The sequence below is a fragment of the Tripterygium wilfordii genome, chromosome 10 (assembly GCF_013401445.1).
Source record: "Tripterygium wilfordii isolate XIE 37 chromosome 10, ASM1340144v1, whole genome shotgun sequence".
Taxonomy (NCBI): domain Eukaryota; kingdom Viridiplantae; phylum Streptophyta; class Magnoliopsida; order Celastrales; family Celastraceae; genus Tripterygium; species Tripterygium wilfordii.
Window position 1 is genome coordinate 171,886 of NC_052241.1, and position 17,818 is coordinate 189,703.

The 17,818-nt window shown below is 36.9% G+C and overlaps 2 protein-coding genes and 2 long non-coding RNA genes across 6 annotated transcripts; 2 read left to right on the forward strand and 2 right to left on the reverse strand.

Moving 5' to 3' along the window:
* Positions 1 to 1,847: 1,847 nt before the first annotated feature.
* On the forward strand, positions 1,848 to 3,261 carry LOC120007661 (metalloendoproteinase 2-MMP-like). Its single transcript, XM_038858044.1, has one exon. It carries the CDS (start codon positions 1,978 to 1,980, stop codon positions 3,082 to 3,084), a length of 1,107 nt encoding a protein of 368 aa, XP_038713972.1. The 5' UTR covers positions 1,848 to 1,977; the 3' UTR covers positions 3,085 to 3,261.
* Positions 3,262 to 4,039: 778 nt separating this feature from the next.
* LOC120007663 lies at positions 4,040 to 10,034 on the reverse strand. Its single transcript, XR_005470217.1, has 3 exons — positions 9,827 to 10,034; positions 9,001 to 9,060; positions 4,040 to 4,155 (listed from the first exon to the last, which is right to left on the reverse strand). It is a non-coding gene; the product is annotated as an uncharacterized LOC120007663 (long non-coding RNA).
* LOC120007660 (protein JINGUBANG-like) lies at positions 4,285 to 5,746 on the forward strand. Its single transcript, XM_038858043.1, has one exon. The coding sequence runs from the start codon at positions 4,493 to 4,495 to the stop codon at positions 5,744 to 5,746; it is 1,254 nt and encodes a 417-aa protein (XP_038713971.1). The 5' UTR covers positions 4,285 to 4,492.
* Positions 10,035 to 12,467: 2,433 nt separating the features above from the next.
* On the reverse strand, positions 12,468 to 16,604 carry LOC120007162. Of its 3 annotated transcripts, XR_005470154.1 has the most exons (6): positions 16,239 to 16,604; positions 16,000 to 16,148; positions 15,162 to 15,625; positions 14,723 to 14,821; positions 14,173 to 14,228; positions 12,468 to 13,751 (listed from the first exon to the last, which is right to left on the reverse strand). It is a non-coding gene; the product is annotated as an uncharacterized LOC120007162 (long non-coding RNA). The 3 variants fall into 3 exon arrangements; XR_005470153.1 differs by having other exon boundaries at positions 14,723 to 15,625; positions 16,264 to 16,604; XR_005470152.1 differs by having other exon boundaries at positions 14,723 to 15,625.
* Between the last annotated feature and the right edge of the window lie 1,214 nt (positions 16,605 to 17,818).

Below are 17,818 nucleotides of genomic sequence, written 5' to 3' on the forward strand. Positions count from 1 at the left end.
TTGAAATCTATCACAAATCCATATATCCTCCTCTCAATTATATTGTATGCTTTGAATTTCAATTCCTCGTAAAAAAATCCATAGATAATTAGTAAGGGATGGGAGTTGAGACTTGCCCAACCAATGGGTTAATTCAAAGTCAATGGTTGGTAGAAGAAGTATAATGTAAGAGGGTATGATTTAAGGTTGACTATCTAGATTTCCATAAATAGATCTTAACTACTTTGATGCCTTGCCTTCTTTCTGTTACGTTATATCTTGAAATTCCACGTACTCCCCCCCCCCCCCCTTCCCCCCGTTTTCAAAGATACGACCACCTTTGATGGAGTGAAATTCTTTGTTTGTTTGTTTGAGAAAAACGAAGGCAAAAATTAAAGCATAAAAAAGGGGAGGCTTGGTCAACTCTTCCACGCCGTCTCAATCTTCTTCCTTTCGTCTCAACCGACACGATATGTTATTCAACAATTCAAAGTGCAAATTTCAACCTTCTTCTTCTTCTTCTTCGCTCTTGAATATTGAAATTCTTCTGATTACACAATAATAACACACGAAATGAGAACATTTTGTTTCTTCTTCGCATTCGTGGTTATACTGCTACTACTCTCAATTTCATCCGTTTGATGAAGGTTCTAGAGAGACTCCTTCATCCGTTTTACCCTGATCGATCTCATTATGTTTCTGGGCCTCAAGTTGGTGGTCTGTGTTTGAGCTATTGGGTCCATTCTTTCATGGGCTTATTATGATTAGGTCTTCTTTTATTGGGCTTATCTGGTCCAATTCATTTTGTCTGTAACTTCAACTTGAGTACATATGAATAAAAGTTCCTTGTCCATTTCTTCATCCTCACCTACTCATTCTTCCTGGTATCGGAGTAGTTGGATCTTCCACAGGTTCCAGCTTCATCCACACCAAGTGTTACAAGCACTCTCAGAGGCTGCAATCATTTCTCAAATGGGAACACTACATGCAGATTTCTCTTCTACAAGTTGAGCCGTTCAGGAACACATGCATACCTCAAGTTCCAAATGTTTGTGGCATAGATCAGATGTTCACAACAGTTACACCATTTGAGATTAGGAGTCAATAGATGTCTTACATTCCAGATCAAACAACAATACACCAAAGCCATTTCACAAGAATCAACAGAACAAGAGAGGCCCCAGACACTTCATCAAAGCCTCTTAACAGAATAACAAAAAAAATTCCTATTTTGCACTCCCTCACCGTAAGCTCACAAGTCACACTGTGAATAGATGCTTGAGAATTCATGGATTTCTAAGACAACCTTGAGAGATTGTATTTGTTAGTTGATCAAATGGTTAGATTCTATGCGCTCTAACCTTGGATTATGCTATTGAAATGACCAAGAAAGTCATATATGTGCTGGTGCAGCATACAAAAAACTAAATGCCATGCATACAGGAAAGACAATTACATGGAAATTGAAATCATCGGTTAATTCAATACTAATTCAAAGGTAGTGGTTGGCGCCAGAAATATATATAATCTAATTATCCGTATGATCGATTCAAGGTTGACTAACTACATTTCCATAAATAGTTCTCTTTCTGTTTTATGATCCTGAAATTCCACGTGTACTACCGACTTCAACGTAAAACGACGACGTTTGCTGGAATGACAAAAATGGTTGAACCTCCCAGCTATTTCTTCCAGAAAAACAAACACAAGCATCAAATATTCAAAGCCGTCTCAATGTCCGCATCAAATCTTCCACGCCATCTCAATCTCCTTCGTAAGGTTGGTTAATCAACATTTCAAAGCGGAATTTTCAACACGCCATTACAATATGACTTTTTGACATATATATATATATATATATACACACATACATACACATATCAATATATTTGCCTGACCTTGCCGGCTTCAACCTTCTCTTCGTCTTCTTCTCTTCTTCTTCTTCTTCTCTCTAGATTCTTGAAATTCTCCTGATTTTGTACAATAACAGCACACAAAATGAGAACCTTTTGTTTCTTCTTCGCAATTGTGGTTATACTACTATTGTCAATTTCATCGGTGCCAAGCTCAGCTCACTTCTTCCATAACATATCCTCACTACCTCCGCCGCTCCCGAACGTCCCCGCCACTACCGGTCCCTGGGACGCCTTCAAGAATCTCGTGGACAGCAACCCTGGCGACAAGATTGACGGATTAGCCAAGCTCAAGAACTACTTTCACCACTTCGGTTACATACCAAATGTTCCATCTAATTTCACTGACGATTTCGATGACTTGCTTGAATCGGCTATCAAGACTTACCAGCAGAACTTCAATCTTAATGTGACCGGAAAGCTCGATGAGCAGACGATGAATCACGTCACGAAGCCGCGATGTGGCAACGCTGATATAATCAACGGCACGTCCACGATGAATTCAGGCAAAACGACGCCGTCTAATACAACCCTTCATACTGTTTCGCACTACACGTTCTTTCCTGGCAAGCCGCGTTGGTCGGTTAGTGACAGCGAGTTGACCTACGCGTTTCTGCCTGGGAATCAGTTGGCGGCGGATGTGAAGAGCGTGTTCACACGCGCTTTCGATCGGTGGTCGGAGGTCACCACGTTAACTTTCGTAGAAACGGATTCGTACTCGAGCGCAGACATCAAGATCGGGTTTTATAGTGGGGACCACGGGGATGGAGAGCCGTTCGATGGAGTTTTAGGGACGCTGGCCCACGCTTTTTCGCCGCCGAGCGGGTGGTTCCACTTGGACGGCGAAGAGAATTGGGTGACTTCCGGTGATTTGACATCATCGTCGTCGACGACAGCTGTGGATCTCGAATCGGTGGCAGTGCATGAGATCGGGCACTTGTTAGGATTAGGGCATTCGTCAGTCGAGGAAGCGATCATGTATCCGACTATAACGTCCGGGACGAGAAAGTTGGAGCTGGCCAGCGACGACATTGCTGGAATTCAAGAATTGTATGGCGCCAATCCGAATTACAACGGGTCAGCGGCGACGCCGTCTACAGAGCAGCAGGACACCAGTGGGGCCTATAGTGTGGATTCTATGTGGGGCCTGATCGTGTTGATGACCGTCGGATTTGTCTTGCTGTTTTTGTAAATATAGGTTGGATTATTAGTCACTAGATTACGATTTTTTTTCGTACATACATACAATAGAGGGGATATTTATTTAGTGGTGACAGCGATATATTTGTTCTGATTCATATGGTATTTATTTTATTATTTTAAATATTTGTAAATACAAATCATAATGAAAAATCTTTTATTCATAATATATATAGTGTACATTTTGCTGTCTTTGCGTTGTGCGCCAAGGCAGTAGCACAATGTAGAGTCCATATGGGCAAAATGCAGAAAATACCTTGGCGTACTCGGGCTTTTTTTATAGCTTAAATGGCAGTATATGTGATGTCATTTTTTTTTTGGCCTGTTTGGTAGCTTTCTCCAATATTGTTATTCACAAATTACACCATCACTACTGCTAAAATTCGGCTAATCAATATATGATGTCAGCTACTATAGTCGCAATATTTCCAAGGGAGCGAGGCTCAATGTCAGGCGAGATTATAGTGGGAGAAACACACAGGAGGAAGAGGCCTGGTTATGGTGGTTGGATTGGGTCTGACACCAAATTGGGTCAAATCCCGACCAGAAAGCCTGGATTTCCAAGTGGTTTGGGCTTCTCAGAGCCCGTTCCGGGTGATCCTAATAGGCCATACAGCTAGTAGAAGTTTTGGGCCATTCAACCCATGGTAAGAACGATAAAGTCACCTTTAAATCTTTAATCTATTATTACGTACAAGAGGGCTCGCCACCTTTAGGTGGACATGGGTTCAATTCCCCTCAATCCTTACCTAAAGAACCCGCTGAATCATGCATGCTGATCATGATTCAGTCCAGAATAGAATCACTGTGTACTGGGTCCATCTATATATCAAATCATCCAACCCTTCCATTACTTCAATAAGAAAATTCCCAAGTGCAAAATTAATTAATTGTCTAGAATTTTCTATTCTCATTCTCATTCTCAATACAATCCAAAAAGAAGTTACTAAAGATTCAACAGTGGCGGTTTAACATACCAGAACATGGCCCAGTGTACCCCCTTTTTGAAGTGCTGGAACACGTTGAGCAAGTGGTCCTTTGTTTCTCTTTTGACCTGCAGACACTTTGACAAACAATACAGAAAATTAAAACAAACGATGTGACCTCTTCTCCCAACTCAACAGCAACGCATGAAAGGTTAAAAAAATTTCCAACTTTCGTCCAGTCCAATGCATGGAAGCATCTAGTTTAATCTATAAGCCTTTGAGGCTAAGCAAATTGTTCTCAAAGACATGGAAAAAGTAAATATGAGAGTTAAAAATTGCGTCTACATCCTTATACCGGCCTTTGTTTCACCATCTTTTTTTTTTCTTCTTCTTCTTGCTCAGCCTCTAAGATTCTTGTCTTATATAAACCTGACCACATGATTTATTTCCAATTCTGTTTTACTACAGAAGAAAATGGGACTTCTTCCTTGTCCCCCAACTTATGACTCAGAAAAAGATTCTCAATCTAACTCTAGTCATCGTCTTCACTCAGAATCATCAACCTCCTCTCTTTCTTCTCAACCGAGTCTACCTTCTGTTCCTTCCCTCACCCCACCATCCCAACAACAAAAGCAAGTCCTCTATGCAACCCCCAACTGCATAGCCACTCTCAAAGGGCATTCCTCTTATATCTCTTCCCTTGCTTTAACTGGAAAATTCCTCTACAGTGGCTCTTCGAACGGCGAAATAAGAGTATGGAGCAGAAACCCTTCCTCACTCCTTTATTCATCAACTGATAATGTAGTAGCCACTAGCAGTGGAGGAGTTAAGTCACTAGTAGTCTTAGGAGATAAGCTTTTCAGTGCCCATCAAGATCACAAAATTCGTGTATGGAAAATTGAAAACACCATCTTAAATCCAAAACTCAAGTGCATAGCCACTCTTCCTACAATCAGTGACTATCTGCTCAGGTGTTTCTGCGCCAAAAACTACGTAGAGGTTAGGAGACACAAGAAGAGCACCTGGGTACATCACGTAGACGCCATATCCACACTTGCAATATCAAGAGATGGTTCTCTTCTGTATTCTGCTTCATGGGATAGAACGTTCAAAATATGGAGAACCTATGATTTTAGATGTTTGGAGTCAGTAGAGAAGGCACATGATGATGCTATCAATGCCATAATAGTATCCCATGATGGATTTGTTTATACAGGTTCAGCAGACAAGAAAATCAAGGTGTGGAAGAAGCAATCAGGGGAGAAGAAGCATTCGCTGGTGACTACCATGGAGAAACACAAGTCAGCAGTTAATGCTTTAGCGCCCAGTAATGATGGGTCTGTACTGTATTCTGGTGCCTGTGATCGATCAATTCTAGTTTGGGAGAAACACTGGAGCACTACTGGGAGTGAGAATGGTGAACATATGGTTCTGACAGGTGCACTCAGAGGACATGGAAAGGCAATTCTGTGTTTGGCAGTTCTTTCCAATTTAGTATTCAGTGGATCGGCTGACAGAACTGTTAGGATTTGGAAGAAAGGACTTGACAAGAATTATTCGTGTTTGGCAGTGTTAGAAGGGCATAAACAACCAGTCAAGTGCTTGATTGCGGCTGTTGATATCAAAAATGAAAGAAGTGTTTCTGATTCTGGTGCTTCTTGTCTAGTGTACAGTGGCAGTTTGGACTGTGAAATTAAAATCTGGCAAGTACAAGTTCCATGTTTGTAACATTTTTTTTGCATATGAGAGAAGAAATCGAAACAGTTCTACTTTTTTTTTTCCTTTGATGTGTTCATGGGTATAGATAAGAGACTTTTGCTTTTATATTTTATTTACCTTTTTCGCAAAAAATTTAGTTACTTCAGAATGCAAGTTGGGCTGAGTTCTAGGAACAATGATTTTTTCATAGAAATTGTGAGAGATGTTTTGTTTTCTCACAGAACTTAATTTCATCCTAAGTTCCTAACTATAAACCTGAACACTAGGTTTTTTTTTCTTCCCTCAAACAATATAGAAATGACAAGTTCATTTTACCAAAATTGTCAACAATATATTTGAAAATTTTGCTGCTAATAGTTTTAACACTTTCTTTACATTGCAGGAGACAAAAGCAGTATTGAAAGGGTTGTAAATTGTGATGAAAGCAAAGCAGGGTGCAATTCTTACAAAAATCTGACCTATCTAGAAAAATAATTTTAACTTTTGGCTTATCAATTATATATATGCTCCAGCAATCGCCCGAAGAGGTTGCCAAGGAAAGAAATCTTTGTGAGTGTTGTTCTAATTTTGGTTTGGTATATTATAATTTCAAATCTTCCTTCTTTACCAGGTCATTAAATCAAACCAAAATTTTGTATTGCACATATTTAATATTGAACAATGTATTCAAGAGCAGTTGAGATGATAACATGAAAGGGATGTAAGACATCAAAGCAAGTCGCAGATAAAGATAGAGCAGACTGACATTGTGTCTACATGTAAATAAAACCGGCAAGGATTACAAACAATGAATAAGCTATTATCTTTAAATCGGGAGATAATTTTCAACTGCATAGACAAGTGGAGGAAGAGTTGTTAACTTGTCAATCTGCTAGGTGTTTGTGAGCGCCAACAGATGAACTAAGACAATGATTTTGTGGAAAAAAAAGAGAGGCGAAAATGACCACATAAATTCATTCACTTAACAGTTGTATATTACTGTTGTGTTAGAGATGGTTCATTAGCATGAATAAAAGCAAGAGAATTAATTTAAATGAATTTTTTCTATGTAATGCAATAATCCAGTTTACATACTGTTCAATCACCATTTCCCCTTGCCCCCCAATCCCATCTTCACATGCATGGTGATGTGTCAAATATATACATACATTTGTGCATCATTTACGCATAAGTTCATTGCATTTTGAGTTGATTAAGAGTTAATATTGCCTAAGAAAGCTCTATTTGCATATTATAGGTGTCAAGGCAAGAAAGGGAGGAAAAGAGTGCAAAATGAAGATTTGGAGCCCAGTACTGATTTCCGATCGATCGGCCATATTCCCGATCGATCGGACATGCCAAAACACCTAAAAATATCATCGAGACAGATTGTATTTCCGATCGATCGGACTATTCCCGATCGATCGGAGTACTATTCACAGCACTGCGCAGTTTCGCGGAAAAGACCCGAATTCACGTGTTTCTAGCTCAAAACGACATCATCCTGTGAGATAAACGACTCTGGGTCATGAGATAAACGACTTTGGAGAAATTCTCTCAAGCTTGGACGGCAACCCTTGGGAGCTCAAGCTGGAATTTCAGGGGTTTCATCTAATTTCTTCTCATTTCTTGTATTAAATGACTGCTAGTATGGATTTCAAGTTGTATTTCGTGATTATGAGGAACTAATCCTCTAACTAGGGGTCCTAATGGAACCCCTCTTTGAATGTTGAATGAACTTGATTTTTAGCCTTTAATCTCTCTTATTGTTGTTGATTTTCTATGGATACACTTATTGCTTTCAAATGCTTGCTTTCAAATGCTTGATCACCATTTGAATGATTTTTAGCTTGAGTTGAGTCCGGAAGGATAGGCCTAAGGTTGCAAGAATCCATAGAAAACATAAGTTGAATGAACCATAGAAATATAGGTTTATGACTTATGCAATTGTTAAGTGATTTCCATTGATCTTAATGGGTTTACAATGAACTAATCCGAGTGTTAGGAATAACCCGGATTTATGTTGAAAACACATTTGATGTATCTAGGAATAGAACATTGAATAGAGTGGGAAATTGATTGTCAACAACTAATTTGAGAATTGAGAGTTAAAGAATCAATGGAGTTCAATTGGATGAGAGGTGGTGAAATTAGGAACCCTAGTGTTTAACTTTCTTGGAAATCAAATTGTCGTTTGTTGTTAGTTAATTGTTCAATTTGTTACTTACTTAGTGATTTTGCAGTTGCTTGTTAGCTTTGAATGACCACAATCACAATTCGCATTGCCAATTAGTGTAATAATTGTTTGAATTGACTTTGAATTTGAATTTGCTAAAATATCCTCGTGGGAACGATACTCTACTCATTCTTTATTACTTGTGCGACTTGTCCGCTTGCGAATAATTTCACAACACATGGGCATGTAAAAAATGGAAAATAAGAAAATCTTATATTATTGAAGTACAACAAGATTCATGAGATTGTCAATAAATTATTACAAATTACTAAAGCCAAGGACTAGAAGCATTATTCTAAACTTATATTTCTTTCACATGATTTCATCAATATACTTTAATATCATGGTGCAATTTGACTAAGCAAATGTCACTAATCTATTTTGTTCTTTAACTAAACTAATGTTTTGGTTGAACTTGTAAAGATTTTATTCGATTAATCAATCACAAGTGGGGTGGAAGTTAGGTTAAAAGTCATCTCCCAATGTCTGTATTATTGATCCATGCCCACTTCCATTTTAAACTTATATTTATTTATGTTATCAGGGGAAATTACAGATGGGGCTTTTGGAGACAGTGTAACCCTCCCCACCTTCTGTCTACCTACAGAAAAATTGCAAACATTCCAAGCTTTTGTTTACTTTCTAGATATACCTAAGAGATCCCAACTAGTCGCCTTGTATGCACATTAGCTGCTGCCACGTTCAAAGTTAAGATCAAGATAGATATGATCTTTTCATCTCTTATAATTAAAGTTTTAGCAATATTTGGAAAACTACATCAAAATTATGTTGAGTTGTATATTCGTGCAAGATGACAACAAACTTTATCCAGTCATTACCATAATACCATCTATTTATGGTCATAAAAACAAGATTTTACCGGACATATACACTATCAATATATTCATGACAGAACATGGCACGAGTGAAGAAGATCCTACAGCACTATCAGTTAATCACATTTCCATCGATAATCTAGATAAATGGCCAAATGCATATTGCATGATAAACTGAACTTAAATAATATAAAAGAAGGTATGGGGACTACCTGTTGAGAGCTTGAGCAGAAAGGCTCTTCACTCAATTGTCTCTTTGCATCTCCAACTTCCTTATAAATAAGTTGAAAAAAGAAATTGATTAAAAAGCTATATTACAAACTTTAAAAACAATTGAATAATGTAATAGTGGAAAATATAATTCTAATTCTAAGAGAGTGTTATGCACACTGCATGGTAAACCATTAGGAATACAGTAAGTAAAGCATGATAAAGTAACAGGTGAAACTGCTGTTTGGCAATATGTTATAGTTGATGGAAAATTACAGAGCAGTGGAGCGTAATTTGAGAAAAGAACCAACGTCTGTCCAACAATCAAACACATGGAGTGCATGAAAGCAATGGATCCTTAACTTTTCCCAGTTAGCATATCTTACATGGATAGAGAGCTGTAATTTATCAGCACAACAATTCCTTCAAAACAGAATTCAGATTATGTGCCTGAACTCAGTCTCTACTGGTAAATACAGGTGTAAGAATGCAACAGTGTGTAAGACAAATCTGGTGCTCTCACATTGTCATACAGTGTATAAACAAGATTTGTTATATGCTTCCATTAATAGGTACTAATCACTGGAAAATGTAACTCAAAACATAATACAGATCCATTATCGCTACGAAATTTCACTACGATTCCCATCAAAACTGGAACGAATTGTTATTGTCAACGCAGATAAACAGTATCACGCCCTCGACCTAAATCAATTCAAAACAGCAATAACTGAAACGCAGATCAGAAAGGAAAATACGCCAGTATCAGAGCCCCAAACGTCGTAACTTTTACGAACTGGACATGAAATACAAGAACACATAAAGCACCTTGGGTTGGGAGGCGATCTCACAAGCTGCTTCTAACCAAATTTTGAGGATTCTTATCGGCGGAGATCACAGTTTGCATTGAAAGCAAAAGACTCGTGTAACCAAGCTTCGTTATAATGGCTGAGGATGAGACATTAATTGTTGTGATATGGAATGCCACAGTTGGAGCGGATCGTGATCGACTTCGGCGGGAATTGGGGTTTTAAAATTTCGCGGATCATTCATCACTGACCGATCCGAGACTACTAAATTAACGAAAGTACAAAACTCGATTATTTCGAGAGGACGAGGCCCAAAAAGCTTCTTTTGGGCTTTGAAGCAACGGCCCGAAGTCAACGGATTTTTACCAACACAAGCCGACAAGGATGACAAAGAAGAAAGAAAGGTCCCAAGTCAACGGGTATTTCTTTGACTTTTTTACAAAGCTCATATGTAAGGTTCTGTTCCTAAATCCTAACTTTAACCCAACATTCTCATTTCTCATGGTCACCGCAAATTCCTCCACGTGTCTGTCAAGTTGGACCTACATCCCAATTAATCTTTATATCAATATCAATATATATATATATGCATATATACGTACCTATATGTGAAGAGAATTGACCAACAAAGCAAGCATGACAAAAGCTCAATAGAGGCAACATATATCCTCAAAAGAATTGGAGAAGAAACAATACTGATTACATTTATCATGGGATCCATAGGATTCTTGGTAGCTAGCTTGTAGGTTTTCATATAATAGACAGGTGGAGCCCAAGGGGTTGGCAGTTGGGTCTGTATCTAATATCTATATATCATCAACAAGCAAAATCATTAACTTTATTCCAAACATGCTGACTTTTTTGGTTGCACTAGAATATGCAAACTATAATCATTACACCCAGAGATTTAATGCTTTGGCAATGGCATCCCCATCTTTTTGCCTTTCGTTATTTTCTTAACTTTTCAAACGAATTAGGGTAAACATGTTCATTACAGTAATAAGTTTGTACAATCCATGCATGTATATATATACCTCAGTCCATGCTTCTATATACTTTGTATTTACATATAAAACGTAACGTTTTTGCTCTGTGAGGGAGGGTACGTAGTTTTAGAAAAACAGATCAATTAGATTGTCATTCGACATCATTACCCAAACACCCGAATATATATATATTCCTACAGAGAATATTAATTCCTACTTGTGAAGATGATGATGTTGAAGGAAATTAATCCCTGATTCCCAAACAAATCCCACTTTTATTCTTTATACTGCGATGGAATATACCTGATCATTAATCCATATCATAGTTTAGTATTCCTTTATCGATACAAGTTCCATAATTAATTAATTAATTAAACATACATATGTGTGTGCGTGTGTGTGTACATGCATGTTGTGATCCTCTCTCGTTGCTGTTTACAATACGTCCATTAAACTGAAAAGTAAGGCTGTATGGCTGTTTGCTTTATGCTGTACATTGCATTTTCTTTATTTTTTCCATGAAATGAGTGAAGCATATCAAGATCTCATGTGCCTTATAATCGGACTGTGGAGTGTGGACCACCCTAACAAGAGTTGAAACACTAGAACTAGAAGAATAATGAAAAAGTTATTCCATTTCAACACTTTATTAAGAGTCAAACTTAAAGTGACTACATATTTACTTACTTATCTCTTGCCCTATTTCACAATTACCATGCATCTTTTATGGGTGATTTTGAATTGCTTCAAATGTCTCATTTGGTAATTACCTTGAACATACATGATGTTATTAGATTAGGTCTCTCTTCCAAACATCAATTTTATTATGGATGGTAGATTAATCCTCCCAATTTTGCATGTTATGTGGATCTATTTCTTTTTCTTTTTTAATACAGGGGAAGGGGAAGGGGATGGGGAGGTTCCAACTCGAGAACTCTATGAGATACCATATACATGAGTATCATCCGAGCTATTCGTGGGTCTCCATTATGTATGGTATAAACATGATTAAAGAATGTAAACCTTGAGGCTTTGGAATTAGTAATTAGATTCCAATATAATTATTGTATGCATGCAGGGAACCTGACAAACGAAAATCTCCGCATGAGAAGTAACGGGGAAGCCGACTTAATCAAGATTAGAGTGAAAAAGTATAATAATAATAATAAACAAATGAGACACGTAATTAATAACAAAAAATGTTGCTGAGGTGGAGAATTTTGCCAATCTCAGAAACACTTACAGAGCACAATGAAGAAAATGAAAGGTCTCAAGACTCTCAACCTCAAAATAAGAATACGCATGTCAGTGGAATCAATTAAATTGTTTTTCATGAAATGCATGTATGATCAACAGTACTCCTCACAATAATTAATTGGATTAACTTATTTATTGCATCTTCATTGTCAGCTCATCAACAACTGATCAAAGCAAGCACAGAAAATTTCAAATTGAAGCTGATAATGCTACATAATTCAAATTAAATTACCATAAAAACTAAATCAATGATAAGCAAGTACTAGCTAGTAATTAATTAGTTATATATACATTTTTAGTATGTGAATGCGAAATCGCTGACTGATGCGCATAGATTCTCTTACTAATGATCTGTTTAGACATGTGTGTGTCAGTGTGTGTATATATATATACTAGTTGTATACCCGCGCTACGCGCGGTTTTTTATAACATATATTTTTAATTATATTTTTATGTTGATATGTTCTAATAAGAATATTATTGTTATAATATTCCCATGACTATTGGTCTAATCCTTTATTATCTATTTATTTAGCTTATTATAAATTTATAATATTTAATAGTTTGTAATAATACTCATCATTTGCTTTGTTTTTGTCAAATTTCTCACTTTAAAAAAAGTTTGATAATGATTATCATCCTCAATGTAAAATTTCTCTCTCTTAAAAAGTAGACTGATGGTAATGATTTAGGGTATTAGTACATGAAACTGGGGTACCTGATAAAACAGAAATTTCATACACAGGTTCATATATACGCACACATTTATGTAGTTATCTTCGAGGCTATCTAACCATCACTTTTATCCCTTTTTATTTGTCATTTTTGCATGAATTAAACTGCCTTTGTCTTTCCTCCTTAGATTTATGAAGTTGCTGTATCAAGAAGATCCTTAGAGAATAGTAGACTACAGAACTGAGGTATATTATATTTTTAGGGTTTAATTTGTCATCAAAATCCAATGAACTTTCCAATTACATCAACACAAAAAATGGTCATTAAAGTTTAGTGCTGTTAATAAGCTAAAACCACCAAATTATCTATTAGTAGAAATATTGACAGTTTTGACAAAACAATGTAGAAGGGAGAGAGTTCAAAGAGGTCAACACAATCCAAGTAAATTCAGAGTAAAGACCACTCTTGACACACTTCATCAAACTGCATGTATCATAAAATTATGTCCTCCATTTAATGCAAAACCTATAAATCACTAAATTTCTAAAATAAATCCCCAACAATACAATTTCCCCAAACTATAGGTTTTCACTGTATATATAAGACGGTGGACTCAGGGGAAAAGCACTTCGAGAGATGGGCATTGAAGAACAGGGTCAAAGAATCAATGATTATTAGGGATCAAAAAGTGAGAAGTAACCTTGCGACTGATGAAAGTGAACTGAGAGGAACAACCCAGGCAATGAGAGGCGTCGATCACCAAATTACTGCCTCTCATAGATGTTTTTGCCGGCAACCCAATATCCTCCAACATCCCCGTTAAATCCCAATGAACTGCATATATCACATAAAACTGTCCTCCATACAAGGGTAACCCTATAAACTACCATAAAGCAGAGACTAATATGAATGGAAGTGCGCGACCAGTGAGCTAGAGAGGGATGGAATCCATTGGATTTAGATAGAGATGATGAATCAATTGAGCCATGTGGGTCGTGTATTATCGCCTATCTCCCTTCGCATGACCTAAAATATGTAATACAATGTTAAATGGAGACCTTGATTGTCTTTTTTCCTATGGAAAGAAGAAGATAAAAGAGTCACGTACATGTAATTTATGGGACAGATAAAAGACAACCCAAGTTTCCACAACCACTATAAAATTTAACCTAAACTCAAACCAATTTGATCCAAGTCCAGTTTAGCACAATCCCCAATCATACAATCAGACACTATGAAGACAAATGATGTGAAGCAGTCAAGACATTATGCTATTGCCAATGTGTTGTTCAGAGTACATAGCACACTGGTGAGCTTTTTTTTTCCCAGTCTTCTTAAATATAAGAATCTCAAAGGAAATCACAAGATTGGTTATACCTTACCCAATTTTTTTTTATCATTTTTTGTATCTTTTTAGTCTAAAATTTCTTTGCAAGTAAATGGGTACCTTTTAGAATTGACAGATCCACCAAGTATGAAACGAATTCCAGAATTGTTGGCATTCTGCAAATCAAAAGAACATGCCTTTTCAAATGTTAGTCCCACCAACAACAAAAATAACCACATCTTGGGTCAGCTCAAAGATGAAGCTTGTGTCAGGTGTTCAAGCCAAATCTATTGTATCACGTTCAACTCTCTCTAAAAACATTATGAAGTTTTTGCTAAAGCACATCCTACTACACAACAGTTGACTTGTCTTGTTTAATATAACCTGGACAGAACAAAGAGGAAACAACAGAGGGCATAACAAAAGCAAAGCATTGAGAAAAATTAATGGGATAAAGGAAGCCATAGAGCAAAGTATTGAACATGTAATTCAGAGAGAAGCCAATCATTTAGAGTAATTCATATCCAAGGGATGCGAGCAAATGAACATAAAATAAGCATACCATGAAATTTAATCATTATTTTAAACTATAGAATGTAAATCGTAAACGTAAGTGATCGGCACTGAGGATAGAATTTCATAATATTGTTACTGCCATACAACTTCTTACCATAAGGAAGATCAAGTGTCATTATCCTTTCATGATATCTCAGTAAAGCAACGTAGATATGGAAATTAGCCGGCGACCTAGAAAGAGGTTGCACATTCACTGTAGTATAAAAAGTGGGCAGTGTCATCAACTACATTTTAGGACTCAAAGAAGGTATGCTTATTATAACACAAATAGGGTAATGTTTGATAAGATAAAATATTGAACCTATTTGAGCTTCAACACAAAAATGCACTGCATACAAAAACACACAGTGCAATTGAAAAATTAAATTTGAACACCCCATGCAAAATTAAAGAAGAAAACCTCCATAAGGATGAAGAAAGCCAACACATGAGAATGATAAACGAATGTCCGAGTTACAATCACGTAGAGAAACACACACAAAAAAAAGAGATGTCGAAGCAAGAGCGATATCACTGCTGATTTCAATTTTTACCTGGCGCACAGGAACACAAAAAGACCACAGGCTGAGATGTCGAAGCAAAAGCGATTGTCACTGCCGATCTTACAATATAATTGGCAGCATACATGAACATGAAAAAACAACTGACAATTAAGCTAAACAAAAAAATTAGGACTGATTTAATGGACAGAGCATAACAAATTTGATAAACCCATACAGAAACATAGACAGAGAATATTGAAGAGTTGAATTTGGAGACTGTGACAGTGAAATTGCAAGTGCTGCTGAACACCACTTGCACCTTCATACCAATGATACCTTGTCGGAGTACTGATTAAAAGTCAAGAAATGATGTTTGAAAGCAAATATATATATATATATATATATATATATATCAGGTGTGATCAATTACTACGTATTACTCTTTCATACCAGGACAACATGGAGGAAGATTATTTGTCTGCCCTTAATAGTGCCAGTGGAGCTGGTAATCCATACTACAAATAGACATGAACAAATATCATTAGGCCATTCTTTCTTCCAAACAAATACTCCATTTTCAATCACATTACAATGACCCATTTGCAGCTAATAACTACACAGTTTCAAGAACAAACCCCAAGATTAAGAAAGTACTCTAAACCATTTTTTAAGGAGTGCTTGATTGTTTTAAACCCTAGATTTAACTACTTCAAAGAAGACATAAACCCAAATATAAGCCAATTCAAAAAAGCAACAGCCAGATAACAAAGATCCAGTACCCAGAGAAACAATTGTCTAAAAATGAGAAATCTGTAAATCCATTACAGTAAACAATCAAGATAAACATAAATTCGGCCAAAAAAAACCAAGAAATGAAAGCATCACATACCCAATCAAAAGTGATAAAGGAAAAAAAAATAAACCACCCCAAAAGAAGCAGCCTCCACCGCAAATGAGGTTACCGAGCCGAAATGATAGTCTAAGTTTGAGATGGATAAAACGTAGCGGGCTCTTGTTTGCCATTTTGTTGTTAGAAATCTGTAAACCACCAAGAGAGAAGCAAAGAAACCCAAGAAATTAAAGCATCACATACCCAATTGAAAGGGAAAAATAGGAATTAAAGCATACCGAGAGACTTAGCCGTCGAACGAACCGAGTGCTTTCCTTGTCCGAGATTGAAGTTGGGAGACCAAGGACAATAGCAAGGATTCAAAGCATCGAACCGAAAGATTTGACTGAACCAAAGCTCCCATTTCTGATCTGGGCAAGGGTTTGAGGGCAGCTATTGGAGATGATGATGCGGGTACAACTGAAGATGGAGACGTGGATTTAGCTGCGGATGGAGATTCAGAAAGGGATGAGGAAAGGCTCATAAGCTGCTGAACTCTCACTCAAGAAGGGCATTAGAAGCGCTTTTAATGGGCATTGATTATGGGCAGTGGGTGTACAAAAACCGAAATCGCTGTGATACGAAGAAGACAGAGAAACGTTCAACGTGAGGTTTTTATTGGAGAAATAGTGAGCGTCTAAAATAGAGATAAACAATAGTAGAGTGTCCACGTGGGATGAAATAGAGAGTTTTAGAAAGCCAGGTGTCAAAATAATAACAACAGTTGTTAGAGCCTCTGCTTTATATATAAGTATAGATATATATATGTGGCTGGAAATCCTATTTAAAGAGATCAAGGTGATTAACAGCTAGATTTGGTTACTTACCCAATGACCATGCATGACCCACACGCGTTAGTCAAAATTATGCTAATAAAGTTGATACTCTACCTAGGAAATGGTCAAAACGGACAATATTAACGGAAGAACTATACCTAAAAAAAAAGTAAAAAAGAGAGAAAGAGAGAATTAACAGTCATTTCACATGGTTTTATGTGGTCCATTAATTATTTCCATCTTCATATCCTTCTATCTTCTTGTTCCCCCTTTTTTTGGGAAAATTAGTTGAAAAGATAAGCAATATGATGTTGGACATCTTTTTATGACATCTTATGATTTTCCCGGGCTCTTGCATGTTTTGAGAGAGCGGACTCAGTGGAGAGATAAAAATACTTCACAAATAAGTTTTAGTTGTAATGATAAGTTCGCTATGATAATTCTTTTTAATTGCAAAGTTCGCAAGTTTAATTTTCACGCTCAACAATTTCGACGTTATTTTCACACAGATTTTCCTATCGTCAGTGTGGAGTGGGCTGGTTGGCGGTTCGAGTTTACAGTTGACTTAGCTGTCCGACAGGTAGAGTTGGATGATCCTAGAAAAAAATCAACTTATTTACCTAATATATAACCAAATGGATTTTTTTAAAAGAAAATTATTTGGGAATGGGGTCCATTATATAATTATCTCTCCATGTGAAAGAGAGAATAAAAGGCCATCAAGGGTAGGGCAACCAAAGAAAAGATAAGTAGCACGCAAATCTTTGGATTATTATCGCTCACTCTATTCAACACACCTCACAAACAATAATCATCATGATGTCTTCCTCTTCCTCTTCCTCTACCCTCTTCCGCTCATCATCATTAGTCCCTCACTTTCTTCTTCACCACTCCTCCTTTTACCATCTACTACCAACCCCACCAAAATCAGCCTCCAAGTCCAAGAGAAAATCAACAAGAAAAAAGAAGAGCTTTTGTTCTTCCAATAAAGATTGAGATGAAGATGAAGAAACCCTATCTTCCACCATGAACAAGGGTTTCTC